Consider the following 27,558-nt stretch of genomic DNA (forward strand, 5'->3'; position numbering starts at 1 on the left):
ACTTCGAACAATTCCCATTACTTACAACCGTCCTGGACGGCTTTAACTGATCAATGCCACAAATGATGTATTAAGAGGAAATGATACAACTGAACCACAATTGCAACAAATCATCAGCGTGCGCAGAAGGCACCCACCCAAATCAATATGCCTAATCTGATTAAGAGTCATTGTAATACCGAAAGAAAAAAGGCATGCATTACGCGTCTCAGAAAATTTTTCTCCAGTCCTGGTACTGCAAAAACAGACTCTCTGTTGTGTTTTCTCCTTAAAGTATAATGTCTAGCTAATTATATATTATTCTTATAATTTTGATAATATATTTGTATAATGATATGCTGTATTGATTTTAAAATATTATAAAAGTGATTGCTCAGAATGTTTTCGGATTCTTTCCCGTCACAGGAAAACAGATTAACAGGTCGCTGGCTAACGTCGGAAGAATTAACGGTGCCCTCTTTCGAGAGACCGTGTATAACTTTTCTGTGAACATGAGTGGGTAATGAAACACTTCTTGAATAACACAGCGTGATTAGGATGGTTTTAAAGGGCATAATTTCGTTACTAAATTCTGGATTTGCTCCTGACCTGTTGATTTTATTGTTTCAACGTTAACCAAAGCGCTCAGTAATTTTATTCTCTTTATATATATATTTATTGAATCATATTAGCTGAAGGGGGCGAATGGTCCAGAACAGTTTCTATCATAATAGATATCATAACATAGTTTAGTAAGGTCAGTCTGTGACCTTACTAGGTTCATATATAGAAAGAGTCTTTCAAATGAGTATCTACGCCAGTTTGAAGGCGATCGTTTGAGTTTTGACAGGGCCGCCTAAAGCTTTTTAGATTTCGAGTACGAGGAAGGGGAAGTTTCGGGTAAATACATCCACATGTAGGATATTTGAATGAGAGTTTAAATTGTTTAGTAAATGTTAAATAACGATGCTCTTTGACACTTGGTAAAATTATTCGGTTTGTATTTCATTCCAAAACACGTCTTTCTTGTGAACCGCATTTCGTTTGGAACTCTAAATAACATGGCATTTGCTGAACTATTTCACGACTTAGATCTAAAAATAAGAAAATATTGTATCCATTCAAAATTGCCAAAGTTTCTGCAACCTTCTTTTGTAGCCTTATGCAATGTTTGTACCCTTGTTTACGTAAAAAGATTCTTGGAATAAAGAATCCTGAGACTCATGGAGCCACGGATTTAACAAAAGATATTACTTTACAATTACGCGGTATCGATTTGCCTTGACATACATTAGCCTTTATTATGTCGTATAGATAGTACTGCTTTTAAACTCTTTTATTTTCTGTTGCCATAGGGGCATCTTTCCATTATGACTTCCCACATACTCGTAAACTTCATGTTATACTTTCTATTTTTACAGACGAGCAAGCCGCTATCGATCTGGGTAAGGAACTTTTTCAAAAGGTTTACTATTAAGTAAATTGCGATCTTTCGAAGGTTTGCGAATTGCAGAACTGGACTGTCATAAGTAGTTGACAGAAAAGATGCTTTGTACCGAGGATACAATAAAAACGTGTTAATTATAATGATGAGTGAAGATATATACTTGATATTTTGTAAAACTCACTGATCGACATAGATAATTGCTTGATCGCCTGTACATCCTTGCATTTCACGCATTGAATATGCCCAATGTACATAAAATGGAACTTGTCTTCACTCAACGGTTCCGAAGGTAAATTAAGTGGTTAACGAGTTAGACGTGGTAATTAAATCGTTAACTCTCGAACAGAAATTGCCAATTATGTTCCATGAGACTTTTACCTGGTATAAGACATTTCCACATTTATGAGACAGTTGCCGAAACCTCTTGCTAAATTGTCAAAGAGAGGGCCATCAGGACAATGTATTTATCAGGTCATTTGCCATGTATTTATCAGTGGATTTATCATTTTTTTATCATCCTGATCTATTTTGCCTGCTAAACGTCCTTTTCAGAATGGCTTAGCATACAACTTCCAACAGATATATCATAAGTATTAAAATGCTGAATAAGACTTTTGAACGTGTCAACCGACGTGGTCGACATGATATGGTTATATGATTGTTTGTATGGTTGCCCCGACTCAGTGGCTTTGAAATTTTTTGTTCTAGGTTCGTCGTAAGTTTGCAAAGGGGTACATAGACAAACATACTGGAAACGATATTGTACCCATTCCGGCCAAGATACTTCTTCCTGTTATGGGTAAGTGTTGTCTGATTTGTTGTTTATAAACAGAAATATTTGAGTTTAATTGAAGTTTTGATAAGTTATCCATATAAATATTGTGTGGTGCCAAAGTCTGTATCCATTCTTAGCTGTTCGTTATGTATTTGGTGTGTATTTTGGCCCTACCCTGGTCAAATGAGCCTGTAAGTTTCCTTATATTTGTCACAGGGCCATATCCATGATTTTTGTTTTCAGGGAGGTGGAGGAGGGTGATTTGCAAAAATATAAAATACAGCAAAAATTTGTTTACATTTTATTTTTACTTTCGCATGAATCGGACAAAAGTTTTGGGGGGGGGGGCCTAACAAGTAACCCCTTTCTTGGACACGCCCCTGATAGGTTATAAGGTTTACTTATACCGAGTCTTAAATTGCGTGTACCATTTACGTTTGTAGATAATGTTGCACAATGAGTTTTATGGAGGTCTCCCGCTGTTTAGCACTTACTCTGAGGATGAGAAATTGAATTTTTTTTTTTATTATTATTAAATGCTATACCATAAATTTTTGAATGCCTGGGTGTTTTTGAAGCAGATTCAAGTGTAACAAAGGCTAGTGGACATTTGAAGATGAAGTTCTCCTGTAGAAGTAAAGGTTCTACAGTCTCGAAGTGACCTTGAATATATAGACGCAATGCAGCCTAGTGTCTACGGGTACTAAGGTCATAAGTTAAAATCCCTGTGAATATTTTTTGGTTAGGCTCACCTCAAAGGTCTACTTTTGTATACGATACCACTGCCGGGGCTGCTGTAACTGTCTGATGCTGCCATTTGTCACTGAAAGCTATATGTTGATATCATAATTTGATTTCATCAGTTGTGTCTTTGCTTAGCAAGGTTACAAAAAACATCTACAAAGACAATGTTTATCTCAAGTCAAAACCATATTTTTAGGTTAGAATTCAAGTAATTTCATCCAGCAATAGAGACTAGTTTGACAGCAGATTTCATGTTAAATATTTTACCAAAACATAGGCTACTGCTGATAAGTATTGATCTTTTCTTATGTGGGAGCCATAACCGTGTTGATATCCCTACCCCAATGCTCCCTCCCTTGGGTTTGGTCAACTTTACACGACTTTTTTTCATCTTCTTCTTCTATTTCAGCAAACGTGCTTTTTAGTCGAGACTATTTAGCCTTTCTTCTTTTGACTCACTCTTTGAGTTGAAATAAGCGATTGCAAGGGTCGCTCCTTATTTATCTTGAATCTGGTTAGATATCTTGCAGTAAATCTTTTGATTCTAGGAGTTTAAATATCAGAGGATATATATTGAGTTCTGTGCTCTGTGTGTAGGTATGGTTTGCTAGACTCTTAGCTGATAGTAATACTTTGTAATACTTTGTAAATTAGGAATCAAAGATTGATTATTCGTAAGGTGCTCTTATCCCATAATTGTGGCATTTAACTCTGCAGACACTATAGAAAAATTATCATACAGTCTCTCGCACTCCAATATGAAGGCATGGGAGAAATATTCCACTTGCCACTAAACTTAATTAAATTTATTTAAGTTAACTAAGTTAAATAAACTTAATTTAGTAGAAATGTTCCCAAGTTTCAAGAGCCGATTTTCGTGTAAAAAACATATTACGAAAATAGTTCTTTGTCTCGATCTTGGGATTGATGAATAATAGATAATTGTATGGATTTTGTTGTGGTTTTCTCGCGCTGGGATGGCCTCCTCTGTTATCTCCTACCCTGTATGTTTTTTTATGGCACTTGGTATTAACCTGGACGATGGTAATTATCTAGGACGATGAAATTTGGCAAGCGTATCAGGGACCGGACCATATTAAATTAGAAATAGTCGTTTTCTCGATTTGACCATCTGGAGGGGGGGAGTGGGGGCCGGTTAATTCGGAAAAAATAGAAAAAATGAAGTATTTTTAACTTATGAGCGGGTGATGGGATCTTAATGAAATTTGATGTTTGAAATGATATTGTGTCTCAGAGCTCTTATTTTAAATCCCGACCGGATCTGATGACATTGGGGGGAGTTGGAGGGGGGAACCTAAAATCTTGGAAAACACTTAGAGTGGAGGGATCGGGATGAAACTTGATGGGAAAAATAAGCACAAGTCCCAAATACATGATTGACATAATCGGAATGGATCCACTCTCTTTGGGGTAGTTGGGGGGGGGGGGTAATTCTGAAGAATTAGGAAAAATGAGGTAGTTTTAACTTACGAACGGTGATCGGATCTCAATGAAATTTGATATTTAGAAGGATATTGTGCCTTGGAGCTCTTATTTTAAATCCCGACCGGATCTGGTGACATTGGGGGGGGCGGTTGGGAGGGGGAAACCTAAAACTTGGAAAACACTTAGAGTGGAGGGATCGGGATGAAACTTGGTGGGAAAATTAAACACAAGTCCTAGATGCATGATTGACATAAACGGAACGGATCCAATCTCTCTGGGGAAGTTGGGGGGGGGGTTATTTCTGAAAAATTAGAAAAAAAGAGGTATTTTTAACTTATGAACGAGTGATCGGATCTCAATGAAATTTGATATTTAGAAGGATATCGTGGCTCAGAGCTCTTATTTTAAACCTGACCGGATCTGGTGTCATTGGGGGGGAGTTAGGAGGGGGAAACCCCCTTTCAAAAATCCTGACTTGACTGTAAATCCTGACCGGCATTAAGCCTCTTATTTTCCTGTTTAAATCAATCTATTGATTCATAGAATTTTGTTAGAGCTCATACCATATGATCTCTTGGCTCTTAGCTCTTCTCGCCTCGTCACAAGTGCCATATGAGCTCTTAGCTCTTGTTTTCTTTTTTTTGTTATTTTAGAATTTTTACATTTTTACCTTACCTCTTTTTATGGCTGACACATCGAACTCTGCTCCCTGTCGTCCAGTTTAGAAAATTATTCATCATGTAGTTTGTCAATAAAAGCTCTTGCCGTGTCTTGCCACCTTTTCATTCATTTTGGACCCATCAACGACCGGGACACAGGGAATATAAATGACGACCGGGACACAGGGACACATCATTAGAATAATGAGGTATAGATCTGAATACGGATTGTTTTTCCCATGGACAATTATATGTTGCATGTTCAAGAGTCCGTAAACCTGACAATCTATTTATATGCATATACAATGGGACAGCGAAGAATGTTGTATATTCGCATGTTTTACGTAGTTTTACGTTTTACGTATATATATATATATATATATATATATATATATATATATATATATATATATATATATATATATATATATATATATATATCTATTCACAGGTGGGACACAGGGACACAACTACAATGGCGCGTAACGACTTAAGCGCGTGGGGGGGGCTTGGGGGGTTGCGAAGCGCCCACCAACTAGGCGTCGGGGTGGCGCGAAGCGCCACCCCAACAGCTAGTGAGTTTATATATGATGGATTACATGTTTCTCTAGATAGACTATTTGCAAAAATATTCGAGTCATTACATTTAGTATTTAAAATAACTTTTTGAGATTAGCCTCAGCTTGTAATTTATTTAAATGCATATCAGGAGAGGCTTTTTTAGAGATGTTCTCCTAGCTGCCTTTTTTATTCTCCATTTATTTGGGTACTCACTTGACCACCATGCTTTAGGAGTGTGTTTAGAGATTGTTTTCCTAGATGCTGTCTTGGGGATAATAAGATTAGTTGTATGGTTGCCAAAACTTTAGCCTGTATTTCAGCTGTTATATTTGAAATATATGATTTCTTCGTGAGACTTGTAGTTACATCATTAAGCTCATTCTTGAACATAGTCCAATTTTCTAAAGTGTTAATATATTTTGGGGTATGGGGCTGAGTTTTAGCAGGTTCATTTGTTGAAGAAACTATAGAAAAGTGGTCCGTACAAAGGCTATCAATTTTCCTTGTATAAATTTTATTCAAAATGTTTATTGACACAATTGAAAAGTCAGTTATGGAAAATTTATCGCTTTTGGGATTAAAATATATATTTAAACTTGGAGGGTTAACAATTGCTAACTCTGTTTATTGTTAGATCAAGCGTTCAATAATTTTACCTGCTTTATTTGCTGGCTTATCTCCCCACAAAAGGCTGTGGGCATTAAAATCTCCACCAGTAATTTATTTTTTCTAGTTTAGCATATTAGAATTGCTTAGATAACCGAAGAAATCCATAGCACCTGTGGTTTGGCCACTGGGGTGATAGAAGTTTATTATTTAAGTATTGGCGTAAGTTGCTAGGGAGTCGAATTTATTCTTCTTCTTCTTATAATAAGCACATGGAATGCTAAATGGGCTCCTTTGGGCTTCAAACATGTTATTCTTCTAAAAATTCATGACCTGCTTTTCCCTTTGAGGAAACGGATTTTCCTCCTTTTTTCATCATTTTTTTATATCTATTTTTCAAGAACGGATCTGGTTATTAAATTTCTTACCAAAAATTTTATTCTAACAAATTTAACAGGAGACATGTCACCTTAGTTCTTTTTCTGCCCCCTAAATATGGAAAAATACAATTTTTTCTGGGGGGGGGTAGACTGGGTTGTTCACAATTGATTCAGTAGCTTAAATAAAATAAATGAATGAAGAACTGGCGAGCTTTTCTTGTTTCTTAAGTAATGAAAAGGAATGATTCCTTCTTCAGGAGAAAAACCTTCAGAATGAAGCTTATCTTCCGTATAATCTGCATTCTGTACTGGTTACTTCCTGTAACAAAAAACAAAGTATAACTAGCTCTATTTTTTTGATTTTAGAAGGGATTTCAGTCGTTTCCTGGTGGAGGATCTCATTTGCTGTTACGGTGTCAAAGTTCTATTTTCACATAAGTCTCAAGTTTGAGCTTTGCTGCATATTCATTAAAAAGAAAAATATTCAAAATATCTCGGCCCCACGGTTGGGAGCCTTCTGAACGTGGCTACAAGATGTGGGGCCGAAATATTTGGAATATTTTAATTTTTTTAGTTTAAGTGTACTTCTGTTTTTATTTTTTGTTCACTGCTTTCTTGAAATTAAAACCCGTTTTCTCTTGCTTAATTTTTCGTAAATGGAAAAGCAGTATAGTCTAAGAAATTATTTACTGTTCGTTAAGTTCGTTTACTTAACATCCGACGTTATTTCTGTTCGTTTTTGGGTTTTAATATCGCTCTTTACTTTTCTCTAGTTTTTGTTTAGAAACGTTTTTTTATAACTAAAGTAACAAAAGAAGGTTTTATTCGTCTGGTTTTTTTTTTATTCAAAGTATCAATTCACTCTCTGTAAAACTTGTACAATTTATGAAACCTGACATTGTTAGTTCAAAGCTACAGAACTCATATTAAGTTTCTTTGTTAGCAGACTAAGTAGGCTACATCAAGTGGTTCCATTGTAAGCAACTCTATACAGTTCAAAACCCATTTAACTCAATCATGTTCAACTCAACCCCGTTTAAATACGCTCTATTCAAATCACCTCTCAATCCCCATTTAAATTGACCCCATTTAATTCAACTCCTATTCAACTCAATCCCTCGTGATGCAACTCAGTCTCCATTTACATCTCCTCTGGTGAACTCGCGAAGATAACTGAGAAACGAACCCTTTGTTCATGGGATTCACTAAACCCCTTGCTGCTCCATGCTACAATTTAGCTCAATCTTTCTGATATAATTCCTCAACCCTGATAAATATGAGAATATAACTGAACAATAAAGATTTTATTTCAAGTTATAAAAATTTAAATAGAATGAAATCGTCAAAGTTTGTATTCTGTGAGCGTTTCTTATTTCATGCTACTTTAAGAGATAGAGAAACAATTGTCAAATCAGTAAAACATAAAAGTTTAAGACCCCCAAAAGGATTCGGCCCTGAAGGAGACCGATATTCATCCATTCAATTCCAGGGGAATCCTTTGAGAGGATGGGGGGGTAATAATAATAATAATAAAAAAACACATTTTATTTGATAGTTTGAATAAGAAGTACCAGAAATTCGAGAAATTTGTGATTTTTTATTAAGAAGTACCAAAGATTCGGCAAATTTAGTATTTTGGAGGGTCCGACCCACAGGGTCCCATCTCCTTTATACATCCCTGATTTTACTAGTTCGAGTTGGGCATAGTTTAGCTACAGAAGATTGGCTTGAATGGGGTCGTGTTAAATTCAATTGATCTGCATGGGGCTATGTTGAAGGTTGTAGGGCTACAAAAGGTTGAGCTTAATAGAGGTTGAGTCGGATAAGGGTTAAGTTGAACAGGATCGAGTTGAACAAGGTTGAGGCTCAGGGGTTCTAATTAAGTAGGGCTAAACTGTATTTTATTGAATTTAATGGGTGTTAATTTAAAATTTGCATAGAGCTGAGTTAAATAGGGCTGGGTTTAAAAGAGTCGAGTCATATAGGCACTATATGAAATATTAGGTAGAAAAATTCTTTATTTTTTTTTTGACAGTGACGAGTGACATGTTACGTTATTTAATCATTATAAAACAAATTTACATATTCATACATAACCTTATAAGTACAACAAAACGCCTTTTGCAACTTACTAATGGTGATATAGCAAAATCTCGTTTCATCACTCCTTCCTATCGTAGTTGGTTTCTTGAGTCAGTGTCTGTAATTCATTTTACTGGTTGTTATTGTTAATCTATTGATTTTGATTTTAAATTGATTACTCGTTTGATTTTAAATTTGTCCACAAGCGAAAATCCAGCTACAAAACATTTACATAGAAAGAAAAGATGAAATAAATACGAAATGGCCTGTTTGATAACGTCATTTATTATTCCAGATTTAAAATTCAAATGGTCGATGAATGCTTTTTTTTTTATTCTACAAGATGTTATGCTAAACATATCATACTAATATCATATCATAGATCATACTAATCACATATGCTAATTACTTCTATTAATAATAGATGCTTGTTAGCAGTAGTTGTAGTAGTCGAATTACAGATGGCAGGCGAACTGAATAGACTAATTCCCACTAGTGAAAATAGACAGCGCAATAGCGTAAAGAGCAATGTTAAGAGCGTAGCGTAAGTAAAGAGCGATGTGGGCACAATGTATTAGATATTTATGTTTTTTGTTTAGGCCAAGGCACTTCGTATCGAAGGAATCTTAATAGTCGAAAGTGATTAGAGAGCAGCTACCCCCCCCCCCCCCACCCATCCCACGCCCACCATCTCCCCAAACACATTCAATCCAAATTTTTTGAGATAACCATTTTGCTCAGCAGAGTTGAAAGATCTGGAAATTATGTGTTTGAGTATGACAACCACCTCCCCCCCCCCACCTCCCAGAGCCCTCAGGGCAAGGGTTATAAGTTATGCCCGGGACATTTAAGGTTTATATAGTAAGGGTAATCATATAAACTTCGGAAGGGGCTAATTCGATTGCTGATCAAAAAATTTAGTGCCCTATTTGAGATTCATTGTGATCAAAGGGCGGATACCCCCCCCCCCCCCACACACACACACATACACACACCTCGTATTTTCCCAAAAGTATCTGTTAAAAATTTTAAAATTGCTATATTGTGTCGTAGAACCTTCTTAAAGTGGTCATTCGATGGGAAATTGACAGAGCTGCCCTTTTCCATAGTCAAAAGTGATTAGAGGGCAACTAACCCCCCTCCCTCCAACGCCCACCTTTTCCCCAAACGCGTCCAATCAAAATTTTGAGATAGCCATTTCGTTCAGCGTAATTGAAAGGCCCGGAAATTCTGTCTTTGAGGATGACACCCCCCACAGTCCTCAGGGCAAGCGTTATAATTTATGCCTTGGGGGCATAAAGGTATATATAGAAAGGGTGACCGTAAAAATTTCAGAATGGGCTCATTTGATTGGAAAACAGATGTTCTAATGCCCTTTTAAAGATTCAGAATGATCAGAGGATGGATACCCCCCCCCACACCTCGGATTTACCTAAGATGCATCTGATAGAAATTTTAGATGGCCGTTCGTTGGCTTAGAAACTTCAAAAACAGGTCATTCGACTGGAAACTGAAAGGGCTAGTGCTTTTAATAATAGTTGAAAGTCATTTGAGGGCAACTAACCCCCTTCGTACGCCCACATTTCCCCAAGCCCATCCAATCAAAGCCTTTACATAGTCCTTTTGTTCAACTTAATTGAAAGGTCTGGAAATGTCTTTGAGGATGACACCCCCCCCCCAATCCCTCGGGGCAAAGGTTGTAAGTTATGTCCTAGAGGCATATAGGGTATATATAGAAAGGATGATCATATAAACTTCTGAGAGAGCTCATTGGATTGGTAATCAGAAGCTCTAATGCCCTTTTAAGATTCAAAATGATCAGTGGGTGGTTCCCCCCCCCCACACATTTAATTTTCCGAAATGAATCTGATAGAAATTTTTTTTATGGCCATTTGTTGTCAAAGACACTTCGAAAACACCTCATTCGATTGAAAATTGAAAGAGCCAGTACCCTTCTTTGCAGTCGAAAGTGATTAGAGGGCAACTAACCCCCCTCTCACGCCCACCATTTCCCCAAACATCATCCAATAAAAATTCTGAGATAGCCATTTTGTTCAACGGAATCGAAAGGTCTGGAAATTCAGCCTCTGAGGATCACAGCCCCCCACAAGCCTCAGTGCAAGTGTTGTAATTTATGCCCTGGGGGTATACAAGGTATATATATAGAAAGGAAGATCGTAAAACCTCTGGAAGGGGCATATTGGATTGGTAATTAGAAGCTCTAGTGTTTTTGTTCAGATTCAGAGTGATTGATACCCCCCCCACCTCATATTTTCCCGAAATGTATCTGATTTAATTTTGAGATTGCCATTTGTTGTCGTAGAAACTTCGAAAAGGACTCGAAAAGGGGGTGATTTTAGGGCAAATAAACTCCCTCCCACGCCCACCATTTCCCCGAACACATCCAATAAAAAATTTGAGATAGCCGTTTTGTTCAACGCAACTGAAAGGTCCGGAAATTATGTCTTTGACGATGCCCCCCCCCCCACAACCCTCAGGGCAAGAGTTTTAAATTATGCCTGGGGGGCATATAAGGTATGTATAAAAACAGTGATCGTATAACCTTTGGAGGAAGCTCGTTGGATTGGTAATCAGGAGGTCTAGTGCCTTTTTGAGATTCAGAGTGATCAGAATATGGATAAACCCTCCCTTCCAAACCTCGTATTTTCCCGAAATGCATCTATTGAAATTTTGAGATGACCATTTGTCGTCGTAGAAACTTCGAAAAAGGCTCATTCGATTGGAATTTGAAAGGGCTAGTGCCCTTTTTGCTATTCAAAGGTGATTGTAATGCAACATGCCCTCCCTCCTACGGCCATCAATTCCCAAAACATATTAATTAAAATACCAGAACGTAATTTATAATTTACACATACTGAAAAAAATTGGCTGTAGATCGTCAGTTTAGTCATTTCTCTAAACACATCCTATCAAAATTTTGAGATAGCCATTTTGTTCAACGTAATTGAAAGGTCCGGAAGTTATGTCTTTGAAGATACCCCCCCCCCTCACAGCCCGGAGGGAAAGCCTTACTAGTTATGTCCTGGTATATATAGAAAGGATGATATATATATATATATATATATATATATATATATATATATATATATATATATATATATATATATATATATATATATATATATATATATATATATATATATATTATGAAAAGAGAAATCACCAATGCAACAGCACAAACACATAAAAAAAATATAAAAATAAATAAAAAATAAAAATATTATGAAAAGAGAAATCACCAATGCAACAGCACAAACACATAAAAAAGAGACAGAAGGAGAAAAGGAAATATAAACATATAATATATATATATATATATATATATATATATATATATATATATATATATATATATATATATATATATATATATATATATATATATATATATATATATAGTAAAAACTTCGGAATGGGCGGATTTGATTGTAAAACAGATGTTCAAGTGCTCTTTTTAAGATTCAGAGGATGGATACCCCCTCCCAAACTTTGTATTTTCCAAAATGTATCTAATAGAAATTTGGAGATAGCCATTTGTTGTCAAAGAAACTTCGAAAACAGCTCATTCAATTGGAAATTGAAAGACTCAGTGCCCTTTTTAATAGTCGAAAGTGGTTGGAGGAAAAATAAACCCCTCCCACGCCCATTATTTCCCCCACACCTCATATTTTCCCAAAATGTATCTGATTTTAATTTTGTGTTGGCCATTTGTTCTCGTAGAAACTTCGAAAAGGGCTCATTTGACTGACGGTTGAAAGGGCCAGTATCTTTTTTAATAGTCAAAACTGATTGGAGGGCAACTACCCCCCCCCTCCTTCCCCACAATTTCTCCAAACACATCCAACCAAAATTTTGAGGTATAAATTTTGTTTAACGTAATTTAAAGGACCAGCAATTGTTTCTGTGAGGATGACCCCCCGCAGCCCTCAGGGCAAGATAAGTTATGCTCTGGGGCGTATAAGGTATATACATAAAAGGTGATCGTATAAACTTCGGAGGGGCTTGTTGGATTGGTAATCAGAATTTTTAGTGCCCTTTTTAAGATTCAGAGTGATCTGAGGGCGTATAACCCTCACCCCTCCAAACTTCGTATTTTACCTTAATGCATATGGTTGAAATTTTGAGGTAGCCATTTTTTGTCGTAGGAACTTCGAAAAAGGACCATTCAATTGGAAATTGAATGGGATACTGCCCTTTTTACTAGTCAAAAGTTATTGTACGGCAACAAGACCTCCCCTACACCCATGAATTCCCAAAATGCATCTTGAGATAGATAATCACAATCTTGAGATAGTCATTTCTTTCCGTGTAGTTGAAAGGTCTTGAAATTATGTCTATGAAACCCCACACCTTCTCAAGACCAGAATATAATTTGCACTAACAGAAAAAATGGTGGTGGATTGTTAGTTTAGTATGCATATACTGATATATATTCCTTAAAGTTTAAATAATTTTTAATTTATTAAGGTTACAAAAACATTTAAAAAAAAATAAGTTTGAAATGTTTTCACTTTTCGTACTTTTATAAATGAAAAATTATCAAAATCTTAACAGAGAAATGTCAGTATATGTTAATTAAAATTGATAATCGACGGTCATTTGTTCCGTTGTTTTTTTCAGTAAAGCGCAAAATGTGATCTGGTCTAGAGAAGGCATAGGGGTTATCAGTCCTACTCATGTTAGCTTTACTCGTTTTGAGTTTGACTCGGCTATTTATTGTAATTTCTGTTCGTTTTGAGTTTCATTTATTTATTTATTGTGATTTGTGGTAGTTATACGCTTGGAAGATTATTTGACTTTATTTTTGCTCACTCTTGGCTTATTGGAGATCTTTACTTTTCTTTGGAAAACTTGTTTGTGGAAAAAGTTGTTAGATTAATTTAAAAATGCGACGAGTGTGTAAATAGAGAATTAAATGGACGGAAAAAATTAAGATATATTTTTCTATTGGACTGTCGTTTGAAAAGTAAATATGAGAAATGTAGTGTCTTTTTGTAGTTATGTAAATTAGTGAGTATAAAACTTGAAGTGAGCTTACTGAAATGACTTATTGGATTGTTATGATGCTAGACATATTATTCTAGATAGTTTTTCTGGACATCTAGACATGTGTGTGTTTCTGTTCTCTCTCTCTCTCTCTCTCTCTCTCTCTCTCTCTCTCTCTCTCTCTCTCTCTCTCTCTCTCTCTCTCTCTCTCTTTCTCTTCTCTTCTCTCTCTCTCTCTCTCTCTCTCTCTCTCCCTCTCTCTCCCTCTCTCTCTCTCTCTCTCTCTCTCTCTCTCTCTCTCTCTCTCTCTCTCTCTCTCTCTCTCTCTCTCTTATTACTATTATTTCCTTCTTTTTCTCCCTTGCCTGAATTTGATGTCCTCCTTTTGAGAAACTAATATCTAGAAAAAATTTTGTGAATCAGAGTCACTCTTAGACATTCATGTTGATGCTTGTATTCTAGCCTTTCTACGTCTGGCTAATAAGTTTTCTATCGGAGACTAATTGATTACCTAGTTATTACCTATATTGTTATTTATTACCTATATTATATAGTTATTACCTAGTATTGTTTACCTATTGTTTAACTAGTTTACCATTACAGGTGCAAGCAAGGATCATGACCTTCTTGACGAAGAGAGTGGTAGGCTTCTTATTCCTGTGATTACACGAAAAGAATTCAAATACAGGGTAAGTACCCTGGGGGGTTGCAAATATTTATCCTTATAACTAAAAGTATGATTCTTCTCAAAATTCCTTGTGAAATAACGTTAGAGAGTACACTCAGTCATTTTTCAGTTGTTTTTTTCTCTAAGAACGTCCAGAGATGTCTTGGGGAGTCTTGTTCCTTTTTCAATTATTATTCAAGAATTACTATCTGGATAAATCAAAAATTATATTTGCGGAACTTGGTTGAACCACATACACACCAGGAAGCAGGTGGGGTAAATCTTTTGGCACCTATTCCATGTGAAATTTCTTTGACTTTCTGTCACTTTTGAATGGAAAGGGACACTCCTTAAGATTACTGAAACAGGAAGTTGTGACTGCTTTGCCACACAACTATTGCATGTTGACACTAATTTTAATGATGAAAATTTTTAATATAAAGCAGCAAAAATTATTGATGCCCAATACTTTTGGAGTTTTTGAAGTTTATTCTGGCTCTTATTCGAAAGCATAAACTGATGTTTACAAAAAAAATGAAATAAAAATTGAGACGATCTTGACGAAAAACGAGACGATCGTGAGATAATAGAAATTAAACTCAAGAGAAATAATAATATTTCTATGAATGAGGATTTGGGGGGGGGGGTACGCACTAAACGCTTTATGCACAAATAGAAACGGTTTGAAAAATTATATGACAAATTAAATGGCTGATACGAGTGTAACGAGTGTTACAAAAAGACCTTTTAGGTTAACTGCTGAAAAAGGAAAGAATTGCATTGAAAATATGTTCCTCATTTTTAGTTCACCTTAATGAATTACATGTTGTTTTATGTATTGTTTTATGTTGTTTTATATATCAGTCCTGATCGAGCGTTGTCGAAATTAAATAAAAAAAGTTTTTTAACTGAAAGTAAGGAGCTACATAAAACGAACATGAATTATTCCGTATATGAAAGGGGCTGCTCCCTCCTCAACACCCCGCTGTTTATTCTAAAGTTTGACTTTTTTCACAACTCTAATCTTCAAAACAATAAAAAAAACTTTAGCGTAAAGAGCGGGGCGTTGAAGAGGGGACAGCCCCTTTCGTATACAGAATAATTTCTGTTCATTTTACATTTTAACGTCGCTCCTTACTTTCAGTTAAAAATTTTTTTCAGTTTCTGAACGTTTTTGAATTGATGTAGTTTTTGAAGATTTCTCAGCGTACATGAATAATTAAAACATGAAATTTTTTCTGTTCGCTTAAATTTTAATGTTGCTCCCTACTTCCAGTTGAAAAAGAAACTTGTTTTTTTTATCTAATTTCTGATCGTTTTCTTAATAAATCTGGGAAACACTTCCCCCATGAACAATTTCTCCCTAAAAAGATCATCCGACTTAGCCCTCTCTCCCGACTTCCCCCCATCCCCGCCATAAAAAATCACTCCTATAAACGTCTTTATGCTTCCCAATATACAATTCTATATGTAAACAATGGATAGAGTTCACAAATTTCAGCCGTTCCCCCGGGGACTGTGGGGGATCTTCAAAGACATACGTATTAGATTTTTCGACCAGAAATTTATCCAAGGTCAGTGCTCTTTAGAGGGGGAAGAGGTTGAATTTCTGACTCAAAGGACTATTATATTAAGATAAAGTTAAAATTAGAATGGTTCTAAATATTATATAAATAAAAAAAATAGTTTTTTTAACTGAAAGTAAGGAGCGACATTAAAACTTAAAACGAACAGAAATTACTCTGTATATGAAATGGGTTGTCCCCTCTGTAATCCCTCGCTCTTTACGCTAAAGCTTTTAATTGTTTTTACAAAGTAGAATTGTAGCAAAGAGTCAAACTTTATTGTAAAGAGCAAGGAAATGCGGAGGGGACAACCCATTTCATATACGGAGTAATTTCTGTTCGTTTTAAGTTTTAATGTCGCTCCTTACTTTCAGTTAAAAAAATTAGTTTTTTTTAATTTAATTTCTGAACGTTTTTAAATTAATGTATGTTTGATTTTGGCTCTCCGCACGTAAATTATTAAAATGAAATTTGTATATTAAATCTTTTTTTGGCTAAATGGCTTTCTCTTAGTTTTGATCAGACGATTTTGAGAAATAAGGGGTGGGGAAGGAGGCCTAGTTGCCCTCCAATTATTCGGTTACTTAAAAAGGCAACTAGAACTTTTAATTTTTAACGAACGTTTTTATTAGTAAAAAAATATACGTAACTTAAGAATTAACTTACGTAACAAACTTTTATATTCTTATATTTTTATTACGTATAGGAGGGGGTTTGTACCTTCGTTAATACCTCGCTCTTTACACTAAGTCGTAAGTTTTGTCCCAATTCTTTAAGAATGACCCCTGAATCAGAAAGGCCATAGAATATATAGTTGAAATTACCAAAAATACTTAATCATAAAGAGCGAGGTATTTATCTCCTCCTAAATACCTCGCTCTTTATGCTAAAGTATTTTTAGAATCCCCCATGTGCGTAATAATCTCTGTTCGTTTCAAGTTTCAATGCTACTCCTTAATTTCAATTGAAAAAAACTTTTCATGTTTATTTTTTCTTTGTTTTTTTATAGTAATGCTAGAAAATCTTGTGCCCTTTTCATTGAATTTTTCTTCCCCCATGACATATTCCTCCAAGGAAAGATCCTCCCACATTGCCCTCTCCCCTCAACCCCACCCCCCAAACCAAAAAATCCCCCTGAAACGTCTGTACACTCCCCAATAACCATTACTATATGTAAACACTGGTCAAAGTTTGTAATTTGCAGCCCCTCCCCCAGGGATTGTGGGGGAGTAAGTCATTCCCAAAGACATAGTTATTATGGTTTTCGACTACGCGGAACAAAATGGCTATCACAAAATTTTGATCCGTTGACTTTGGGAAAAAAATGAGCGTGGGAGGGGCCCTAGGTGCCCTCCAATTTTTTTGGTCACTTAAAAAGGGCACTAGAACTTTTTATTTCCGTTAGAATGAGCCCTCTTGCAAGATTCTAGGACCACTTGGTCGATACGATGACCCCTGGAAAAAAAACAAATAAACACGCACCCGTGACTTGTCTTCTGGCAAAAAATACGAAATTCCACATTTTTGTAGACAGGAGCTTGAAATTTTTGCTATAGGGTTTTCTGATAGGCCAAATGCGATGGTGTTATTTTCATTAAGATTCTATGACTTTTAGGGGGTGTTTCCCCTATTTTCCAAAAATAAGGCAAATTTTCTCAGGCTCATAACTTTGGATGACAAAGACTAAATTTGATGAAACTTATATATTTAGAATCAGCATTAAAATCTGATTCTTTTGATGTATTTTTTAGCATCAAAATTTCGTTTTTTAAATTTTCGTTTACTATTGAGCCGGGTTGCTCCTTACTACAGTTCGTTACCACGAACTGTTTATTACTTTTTTTTGAAAAAAAAATCGATTTAAGAGAAAATGAAGGTTCAGATCTTTCTTCTCAGGCCGTTTTTATTTTGTAAAATCAAATTACCCTGGCCACATTACCCTGGCCACCGGTCAAAGGAATTTGATAAGTCCTTAGACCTATCATAGCAGGGTCAGTAGGCCTACTCAAATTCAAGCACTTCTGACTGAAATCAGGGGTCTCTAAGATCTTTGCTCTATGGTTAAAACAACATATTTTAGAACAAAAGGTGATCAACGCTTTTGAAATTCTGCTCAAGGTGATATGATAATTGTAGGATCTTTAAGCAACCAACAATCATGCTTTAAGCACAAACATGCTTGTACGTGCAAGGTTTTTGATCCAGCTCTCAAATTATCGAACAGTTCTTGGTAACGAAGTGTAGTAAGGAGCGACCCGACTCAATAGTAAACGAAACTCTAAAAAAACAGTATTTTGATACTAATAGATACGTTAAAAGAATCGGATTTTTATGCTGATTTTAGATATATAAGTTTCATCAAGTTTAGTCTTACTCATCAAAAGTTACGAGCCTGAGAAAATTTGTCTTGTTTTGGAAAATATGGGGAAACACCCCCTAAAAGTCATACGATCTTAACCAAAATCACACCATCGCATTTAGTGTATCAGAGAACCCTACTGTACTAGTTTCAAGCTCTTATCTACAAAAAATGTAGAACTTAGTATTTTTTGCCAGAAGACAGATCACGGGTGCGTGTTTGTTTGTGTTTGTTTCTTTTTTTCCCAGGGGTGATCGCATCAACCAAGTGGTCCTAGAATGTCGCGAGAGGACTCATTCTAACGGAAATTAAAAGTTCTATTGCTCTTTTTAAGTGACCAAAAAATTGGAGGGCACCTAGGCCCCCTCCCATGCTCATTTTTCCCAAAGTCAACGTATCAAATTTTGAGATAGCCATTTTGTTCAGCATTGTCAGAAAACATATGATAAATATGTCTTTGGGGCTGACTTACTCCCCTACAGTCCCCGGGGGAGGGGCTGCAAGTTAAAAACTTTGACTAGCGTTTATACCCAGTAATGGTTATTTGGAAGCGTACAGACGTTTCAGGGGGATTTTCGGTTTGGGGGGGTCGAGGGGAGGGGGCTACGTGGAAGGATCTTCCCTTGGAAGAATTTGTCATGGGTAAAGAGAAATTCCATGAGGGGGGCGCAGGGTTTTCTAGCATTGTTAAAAAAACAATGAAAAAATAAACATGAAAAAGTTTTTTCCACTGAAAGTAAGGACCAGCATTAAAACTTAAAACAAACAGAGATTATTACGCATATAGCGTTAATACCTCGCTCTTTACGCTGAAGTATTTTTAGTAATTTCAACTATTTATTCTACAGCCTTTGTGATTCAGGGGTCAATCTTAAAGAATTAGGACAAAATTAAAGTTTTAGTTTAAAGAGCAAGGTATTAACGAGGGGCAAACCCCCTCGTCACATACATAATTAAAATATATGAATATAGAAGTTCGTTACGTAAGTTAATTTGTAAGTTACGTTTATTTTTTACCAATAAAAACGCTCGTTAAAAGTTAAAAATACTAGTTGCCTTTTTGAGTAATCGAAAAATTGATGGGCAACTAGACCTCCTCTGCCACCCTTTTGCTCAAAATCGTCTGATCAAAACTAAGAGAAAGCCATTTAGCAAAAAAAAATAATGCGTAAGTTTTGTTTCAATTATTCATTTGTGGAGAGTCAAAATCAAACATGCATTACTTCAAAAACGCTCAGAAATTAAATAAAAAAAAGTTTTTTTTAACGGAAAGTAAGGAGCGACATTAAAACTTAAAAAGAACAGAAATTACTCCGTGTATGAAAAGGGCTGTTCCTTCCTCAACGTCCCGCTCTTTACGCTAAAGTTATTTACTGTTTTATATTAGAATTGAAAGAAAGCGTCAAACTGTAGCGTAAAGAGTCGGGCGTTGAGGAGGAAACAGCCCCTTTCATACACGGAGTAATTTCTGTTCGTTTTAAGTTTTAATGTCGCTCCTTATTTTCAGTTAAAAAAAAACTTTTTTTAAATTTAATGTATAAAAGGTAACATGTCTTTGGAACTGCACTACAAAAAAATTTCTATTATTAAAATATCAATTTGAATTCTCTACGTGTGAAATCTTTGACAAAAAGTCCCTAAGAAGTAAGCGATTCGAGGCCCAAAGGGATTATAAACTGGCAAGATCTCTGAAACACTTTTTATAGACCAACTTTGGTAAATTTTGGCAAGGTAAATACTACTTTTGTTAAAAATTCGTATGACAATTGGTAGAAAATCTAAAACTGGAGCACAAACATTCTTTTTGTATTTGAGGCTGACAAGTGATTCAAAAGTGTATTCCCAAGTGTCAGAAGTGTCAAGGTCAGTTATTTTCCAGGAGTTATCAGATCAAGAATTTGGAAATTTGCCTTTTCTTATATAGGCGATTCATGTGATTCATAATCTTGTAAGCGATTCAAGAGTTGTAAGCATTTGGAAATTTCTCTTTTTTTATATGGGTGATTCAAGTGACTCATATCCTTATAAGTGACCCACGAGTTATAAGCATCTAAATATATCATTTCTCTTATATAGGTGGTTCAGGTGATTCATAGTCTTGTAAGCATTTCAACAGTTAAAAGTATTTAGAAATATCTCTTTTCTTAGGTAATTCAAGTGAATCGGATTCTTACAAGTGATTCAACGGTTATGAGCTATAAGTCTTTGAAATTTATAAGTATTGAAAAAAGTAGTTCCGTCCAGAAGAGAATATTAGATTTAAAATGGCTTATAAGCCGTTTTAATTTTAAAAGGCTATAACTTTGAAATTGTTCCTCAGCCCCCAAAAGCCAGTGGAATATCGTCTTTTCAGTTCTTTATTTTATACCGACAACTATAATGCATTCTAACGAATTTCTCCCAGTCATTAGAGCCATATATATATATATATATATATATATATATATATATATATATATATATATATATATATATATATATATATATATATATATATATATATATATATATATATATATATGCATACGGTCGGTTTGGGGGGTTGGGGGGCCAATAGCCCCCCCCCCCCACATACACATAAAAAATCATTTTTTACAAAATTTGAAAAAAACCTCCCCGTTGATTTTAAAAATACTTTTCTCTGTATTTTCCTAAAAAAAAACATTTGGAAAAAGATTCCCCCTTACTATTTCATAAATGGGGCCCCTAGTCATCCCCAACCATTGATTGAAGTATTTTACTTTTTGATTTCTTTTTTCCAACTTGGGGAAGAAGGTGCCACAACATAGAAAAATTAAACAAATACTTCCTTTATCATTGCTCTCTCAATTTCACTGGCAAATAAATGCCAAGAAATTTGAGCTTGTAAATCTTCTATTTTTCCATCTCTTGGCTTCTCTTCAATCAAGCAAAGTTTTCAGTTTGTTCTCGATTCATTTACATAATCTTATATCCTCTGCGTATACATTAACAGTTATTTTGGCGTTATTGCCTCAGCTATTGTTTAAGTGTCAAAACTCCTTTCAAAATCTTTGTTCTGATTCTTTAAATATATATGGAATCGACTCTACTCAGGCTCGTACCTAGGATTTCTTTTCAAGGGGGAGGATTAATTGAAATTTTCAAGGGAGATAACCAAATGAAAAAAATATCATAATTTGAGTAAGAAATACCCAGAAATTGAAGAAAATATAGGAATTTGGGAGGGGGACGAGGCCCCTCTCCCTTGATAATTCCTTGGTTCTATTTACCACCTTGTTTAATCGACAGAAGTTTTATGCTCTTAAGTCAATATAAAAGACTCTTTCTTTTCAGATGGGTAACCCGGAGGCAAAGGATAATCCATATAACGCCGTTCTAAAAGGGTATGTTAGCCGTAAACGAGACGAAGCAATAATTTGGGCCAATCAAAATGACTTCACAGCAAGCACTATCAATGAAGCAACTCTTAGAGCGCAGAGATATAGTGACAAGGACACTCATAATTCCTCGCGTAGAACTCATAACAAAGACAGGTTTTCATCCGTGTAACACCAGGTATCATGACCCGGGGACTTAATGAAGATGACTCGACAATGATGCATGACTTGGCTCTGAATAAACGTAATAATAGTGCTTAATGGGCATCGGTGGTTTTGATCCCGCGGCTTTTGGTGCTAATTTTATCTGTTTTTAATAAGTGAACTTAAATATTGGCATTAGTTTTTAGTTAGGAGTTCAAATTTTTAAGATTTTACAATTAATAAATAATTAATTTTAAACATATTGCAAATGTATTACAATAAAGGAACGAGTTATTATATAATTTGACATTACTGCTTTGACAGTTAACCTAATTTTGGATGAATGCTCTGTATTTCAAAAAGTGTATCTGGCACAAAAAAAAACTGGTTTTATATTTGGATTCAGGATCCCTAAAATATATTAGTAACACATATTAAAATAAATTGAAATATAAGAACTATTTATTATATAATTTGACATTATTGATATATAGTTCTATATTTTCAAAAGTATTTCTGGTGTAGAAAAACTGATTTTATATTTACATTCAGCATCCCAAAAAAATACTCGTAAAATATATTACAAATAGATTAAAAATGTAGGAACTAGTTATTATGTAATTTTACATCATAGATGTGTAGAGAGATATAACAGTAAATCTAATTGCGGATGATAGTGCATTATTTCAAAAAGTATATCTTATACAGAAAAACTGGTTTTATATTTGGATTCAGAATCCCTAAAATATATTAGTAACACATATTAAAAATAAATTGAAATATAAGAACTAGTTATTATATAATTTGACATTATTGATATATAGAATGATTTAACAGTAAACTTAGTTGTGGATGACAGTTCTATATTTTCAAAAGTATTTCTTGTATAGAAAAACTGATTTTATATTTACATTCAGCATCCCAAAAAAAAAAAATACTCGTAAAATATATTACAAATAGATTGAAAATGTAGGAACTAGTTATTATGTAATTTTACATCATAGATGTGTAGAGAGATATAACAGTAAATCTAATTGCGGATGATAGTGCATTATTTCAAAAAGTATATCTTATACAGAAAAACTGATTTCATATTTGGATTCAGCATCTCAAAAATAACTTGAATCAGCTTAAAAAACCTTAGCACCCAAAAAAATTTTTCTTGTTAGCTATTATTGGTCAGTTTTATAAAGTCTATCAGTCTATAAAACAAATGGGGTAAGCGATCGCTTTGGGGATAAACTTTCTTGAATGCATAAAAATTAGGCTGAATAATAGTTGAGCTATATTAGTTGGCCAAGGTAGGCTAGTTGGGGAAGCTCAATGACACTTTCAGAATCTCATATTTTAACTGATTCCTGAAATTTCCATTCATCTGACTCTGCTAATTTCTTTAAAAATCCTCCCATGCAAAAAATTGATTTGTCCTTGTTTTTCAAGGTGGGGAGCTATAATTCTCGTGTATGTGATTTTTAATGGCAATTGCAATGGTGCAGTTTTCATTTCAGTCCGGGACCATTTTTGACAGTTTTCAGACTATCATTCAAAATTCACATAAATTTCTTTTTTCAATTAACTCATACCATTAAGATAATCAAAATCACAGCTAACATTCCTAAATCAGTTTAAAATGGCAATTTTTTTAACAATTGAAAGTATTTTTTTCGCTTTTAAATTTTCGGTTACTATTGGCTGAAAATCGTTCTGAATTAGGCTGCAGCGATAACTGCAACCTTGATCGAAGAAAGTTTGGCCAAACAGTGATTGTTGTATCTTCTTGACTGGATTAGGCATTCAACCATCTTTTTTTTTTTTTTAGCAGAAGCTCCGTAAGACTGCTTTTTAGTTCATCTTTTTTCCTGCACGTAAGCTGTATCTTGTTTGAAAAATCCGTGCACTAGGACTTTTTTTTTTACCAATCTCTAACTTGTACACTTAAGAAGGTCCCGAAATGAGACCTAACTTTTATTGGAGGTGACTTTAACGCCAGAATCAGGGGAAAAGTATCCAATACCGAGTCTGTCATTGGCCACTTCGGTCTTGGAGCTAGATGTAGCAGGGGAGGAAGACTTCACTTTGCCGTGTCGAATGATTTGGTCATTACCAATACCCTATTCAAACACAAGCCAAGCCATAGAGTGATATTGCATTCAAGAGATGGTAGAACGAAAAGCCAGATTTATTACATCCTCAAGTCACGCCGCTGGAAATCAATGGTTACGATTATTAGATCTTACATTGGAGCAAATACTGGTTCAATACATGGTTTGGATCATCTTCTAGTCAAGTTAGACTAGACAAGTTCTAGTCAAGTCTGCAGTCTCTCAAAGTGCAAGCGACAAACGAGCAAACCCAAAGTTGGGATGAAAAGTGGCTGACCATACTCAATATAATCCACGAGACTGCAGAAGCTACGATAGGATACCGCAAAAGACTACCCAAAAAATGTATGTCAACACGCACAGTTCAGCTGGTTGAGCACAAGCAGCAGATATCAGACGAAAAATCAGATTTGTTCTGGCGCTGGTGAAGAAAATGCCACTAGTCGGCTAAGAATGATAAGAACCAGTACTAGGAGAAAATCACTGAAGCCATATAAGCCCTACTTCTAGATCCGGCACCGAGAAGATGTATCAGCTCCTAAAAATAACAGGGGTAAATCGCATAAGCCTACTAATACGTCCGTCAAAGATGAAAACGGCAAATTACTCTCAAATAATTCCCAAATAATAAATCACTGGAAGGAGCACTTTTACAAACTACTTAATCGGCGCCAATTCTCCACAGCAATGGACCATAATCAGCATTGCAATAATCCCAGTCGCAGCCCTGATGTTCTGCAGGAACTAAACACACCCAGCAGTATTTCAAAGACGTGAACGTGGTTCCCCCACGTTAAATGAAGTCCGTTAAGCAATCAATTGCCTGAAAAGCAATAAAGCCCCTGGTCCTAATGCTATTCCAGCTGAACTTTACAAGTATGGAAGGACAGCACTTACCAGCAGGGTGCATAAACTAACCTGTCTTATATGGGAAGAAGAGATGGCTCCACAGGACAGGGGAGACTCTATCATCCTACCGGTCGTCAAAAACGGACTGAAGACAAAATGCAGCAATGATCGCGCGATCTCTCTCATCTGCACTACTGCAAAAATATTTGCCATAGTGCTACATAATCGTTATCGTATCCAGCGCAACGTGAAGAAAAGACCCAATCAAGCAAGATTCCGCCCAAGCATGGGAGCAATCAACCAAATATTTGTCTAAAGACAAACCCTTGAACACAGGGCAAAACATCAGAAACCAACAGTGTCTCTATTCATAGACTTTATTACAGCTTTTGATTCTATTCTAAGGGATGGAATCTGGAAGGCCATTACAGAGTATGGAGTCCAAGGCAAGAGTCAGACTTTATCATTTAAATAGGCAAGATACTCGATTGAAGAAATGTGCCAACATCACCTAAGGGAAGAAGATGATTAAAGAATGACAAAAAAGGTAGGTTCACGCAATAATTAAATGTTGATGCAGTGTGCTATCTATGCTATCTATACAGTTCCAATCGAATATCAGCAAAGCTAATAGTGTTAAACAGGGTAGTAGCTCCAGCATTTTTACTGGGGGGTCAAGAGGGGTCCATCCTTGACCCCTCATACCTTTTATAATATATCTTCAATAAATGTTTGAACGAATATATTAAGTTTATATTCAATTATAAAACAAAAATTCAGAATGTGGGATATTTCTTTGAATAAATGAATAATAAAAGCAGATGGGTTTTTAAACATTTTTATTTAACAGCGTCTGATGAGGACGAAATTGAAATCTTGTTATCAATATTTCATCCACTTCCCGTGGTCTGAATAAATTGAAAGTTTAAATTGATTTTTTCGATTATAATATGTGATAGTGCCGTCATTCCTTCAACACTTCAGTCTTTACCACCTTCCCATGGTCGCCAACTTTCAGAGGAAAGGAAGGTACGCTGCATTCTGTTTTAATTAGGATAGTGCGAGGGCTTTCACTTATGTGATTGTCAAAGAGGCACCGTGGCCCTTCCAAAAACCAACCCCTTACTGGCAAAGGTTTTTGTAGAAAGTTAGGGGTGTTTCTCCTTGTTTGAGGTGAAATTATAAAAGGTTTCTCTATCTGTTTGATAGGTGGAGAAGTTTGGCCCTTGGTCCTGTTTGCACCAGTAAATTTCCTCCCCTGAAAAGAATTTCTTTTCGGTAGCCGAAAACACACGTCGAAACGCAGAACACACACAACTCACCGAAAACACAATTTCGCCGAAAACACATCTCGAAAACACACGTCGTCAAAGCTGTCCTTTAGTGCTTAGTGATTTGATGTATTTTGTACTGTTCCTTGTGAAAAGAAAGTCACCAGCCTTATCTAACTTACTGATTATAGTTTATCTTAATTCTTTTTTTTAATGCTGGAATGCAAGAATATTCTGTGTGTTTGATTTTAAATTATTTGTAAGATAAGACAGTATTTATTTTCAAATGACTCAGAGGCTCTAAGAGATCAGAATTTCTTGTTACATGCAAAATAAAAATAAAAAAGAACAACATAAATCCTAAAAACTATTTAAAGATAAGTAAGATCTAAAGATAACACGCATTAATGCTTACCGCTATTCGTAATAATAAAAAAAATATGCTGTACATTAGCAAAAATAGCATGTACAAAATCAGTAAAATAAGCTGCACACAATAAAAGTTAGAAAAAGGAAATAAAGGAGGGGATTTACTTATTAAATATGTTGATTGTAAGGGAGGAGAGAAAAGCTTTGGTTGGGAGGGATCAAGGCGATAAGGTTACGTGTGAGGATATTTCCACGGGGAAAGGTAATTTCCCGTGAAAGGGGCGCCGGATCTCCCAGCATTACTTAAAAAACGATCAGAAATTAAATAAAAAAAAACAAGTTGTTTCAACTGAAAGTAAAAACAACGCTAAAACTTAAAACAAACAGAAATTACTACGTAAATGAGGGGGATTGTCCCCCCGTTAATACCTCACTCTTTACGCTAAAGTTCTTTTAGTACTTTTAAAAGAGCTATTTATTCTAATTAAACGGCCTATATGATTCAGTGGTCATTCTTAAAGAATTGGAACAAAATTCAAACTTTAGATTAAAAAGCGAGGTATTTACGAGGGGAAGAACCTCCCTCATATAAGTAATAATTTTTGTTCGTTTTAAGTTTTAATGTTGCTCCCTTCTTTCAGTTGAAACTTTTTTTTTTTTTAATCTAATTTTCTTTATGAGGCGAACAAGATTGTCCGTTGTATGTGGATATTGAAGCAAATGTTTTTTAATAGCCCAAGGTCATCATTTGTTATTATATTTTCTTTTTGCCGCTCAGCTAAGAAGCTCATATGTAATTTGGAGAAAATAGGGCAATAGGCCCGTCAAACAGTCAAAATTTTGCTTGTTAGCTCTCTCTGCCATAGAATAATTAAAACCTAATTTCTAACAATTGGGAGGGAGACTGTATACCATAGAGGAAAGGAACTTGTTTTATTTATATTAGCTGTATGGAAGGGATCTTCTTAGACATGGAAAATAATATCCTTTGAAATTTATTAAACCACTATTTTGGCCTAGTAGAATACAAACCTTTGGCTTTATAATGACTATATAAAGAAGCAGCTTTTCGTGTTTTTTTTTTTTTTTTTTTTTTTTTTTTTTTTTTTTTTTTTTTTTTTTTTTATCTTCATGCAGTGGGATATCTTTAGACGTTTAACTTTGCTTAAGTAGGTTGATTTTAATCC

General features: G+C 35.2%; 2 protein-coding genes and 1 long non-coding RNA gene across 5 annotated transcripts in view; 2 read left to right on the forward strand and 1 right to left on the reverse strand.

The window, feature by feature from the left end:
* LOC136030488 (deoxyribodipyrimidine photo-lyase-like) overlaps positions 1–22,038 on the forward strand; it is a 126,757-nt gene extending 104,719 nt beyond the window's left edge. For 2 of the 3 annotated variants that reach the window (XM_065709508.1, XM_065709507.1), the window contains exons 8-10: positions 2,135–2,225; positions 14,290–14,375; positions 21,593–22,038. In XM_065709508.1, the coding sequence (XP_065565580.1) occupies positions 2,135–2,225; positions 14,290–14,375; positions 21,593–21,808 (393 nt within the window). In that variant the 3' untranslated portion in view covers positions 21,809–22,038. Of the gene's footprint in view, positions 1–2,134; positions 2,226–14,289; positions 14,376–21,592 lie in introns of those variants that run through there. The other variant, XM_065709509.1, reaches the window with a different exon arrangement.
* On the reverse strand, positions 6,638–26,795 carry LOC136030490 (uncharacterized). The gene is made up of 2 exons (XR_010618295.1): positions 26,054–26,795; positions 6,638–6,916 (listed from the first exon to the last, which is right to left on the reverse strand). It is a non-coding gene; the product is annotated as an uncharacterized LOC136030490 (long non-coding RNA).
* The window catches only part of LOC136030489 (calcitonin gene-related peptide type 1 receptor-like), a 166,000-nt gene continuing 162,066 nt past the window's right edge, over positions 23,625–27,558 (forward strand). Inside the window, exon 1 of the mRNA XM_065709511.1 lies at positions 23,625–25,278. The gene's annotated coding sequence lies outside the window, so the exon portion shown is untranslated. The remainder of the gene's footprint in view (positions 25,279–27,558) is intronic.

The sequence above is a fragment of the Artemia franciscana genome, chromosome 8 (genome assembly GCF_032884065.1).
Source record: "Artemia franciscana chromosome 8, ASM3288406v1, whole genome shotgun sequence".
In the NCBI taxonomy this organism is placed as follows: domain Eukaryota; kingdom Metazoa; phylum Arthropoda; class Branchiopoda; order Anostraca; family Artemiidae; genus Artemia; species Artemia franciscana.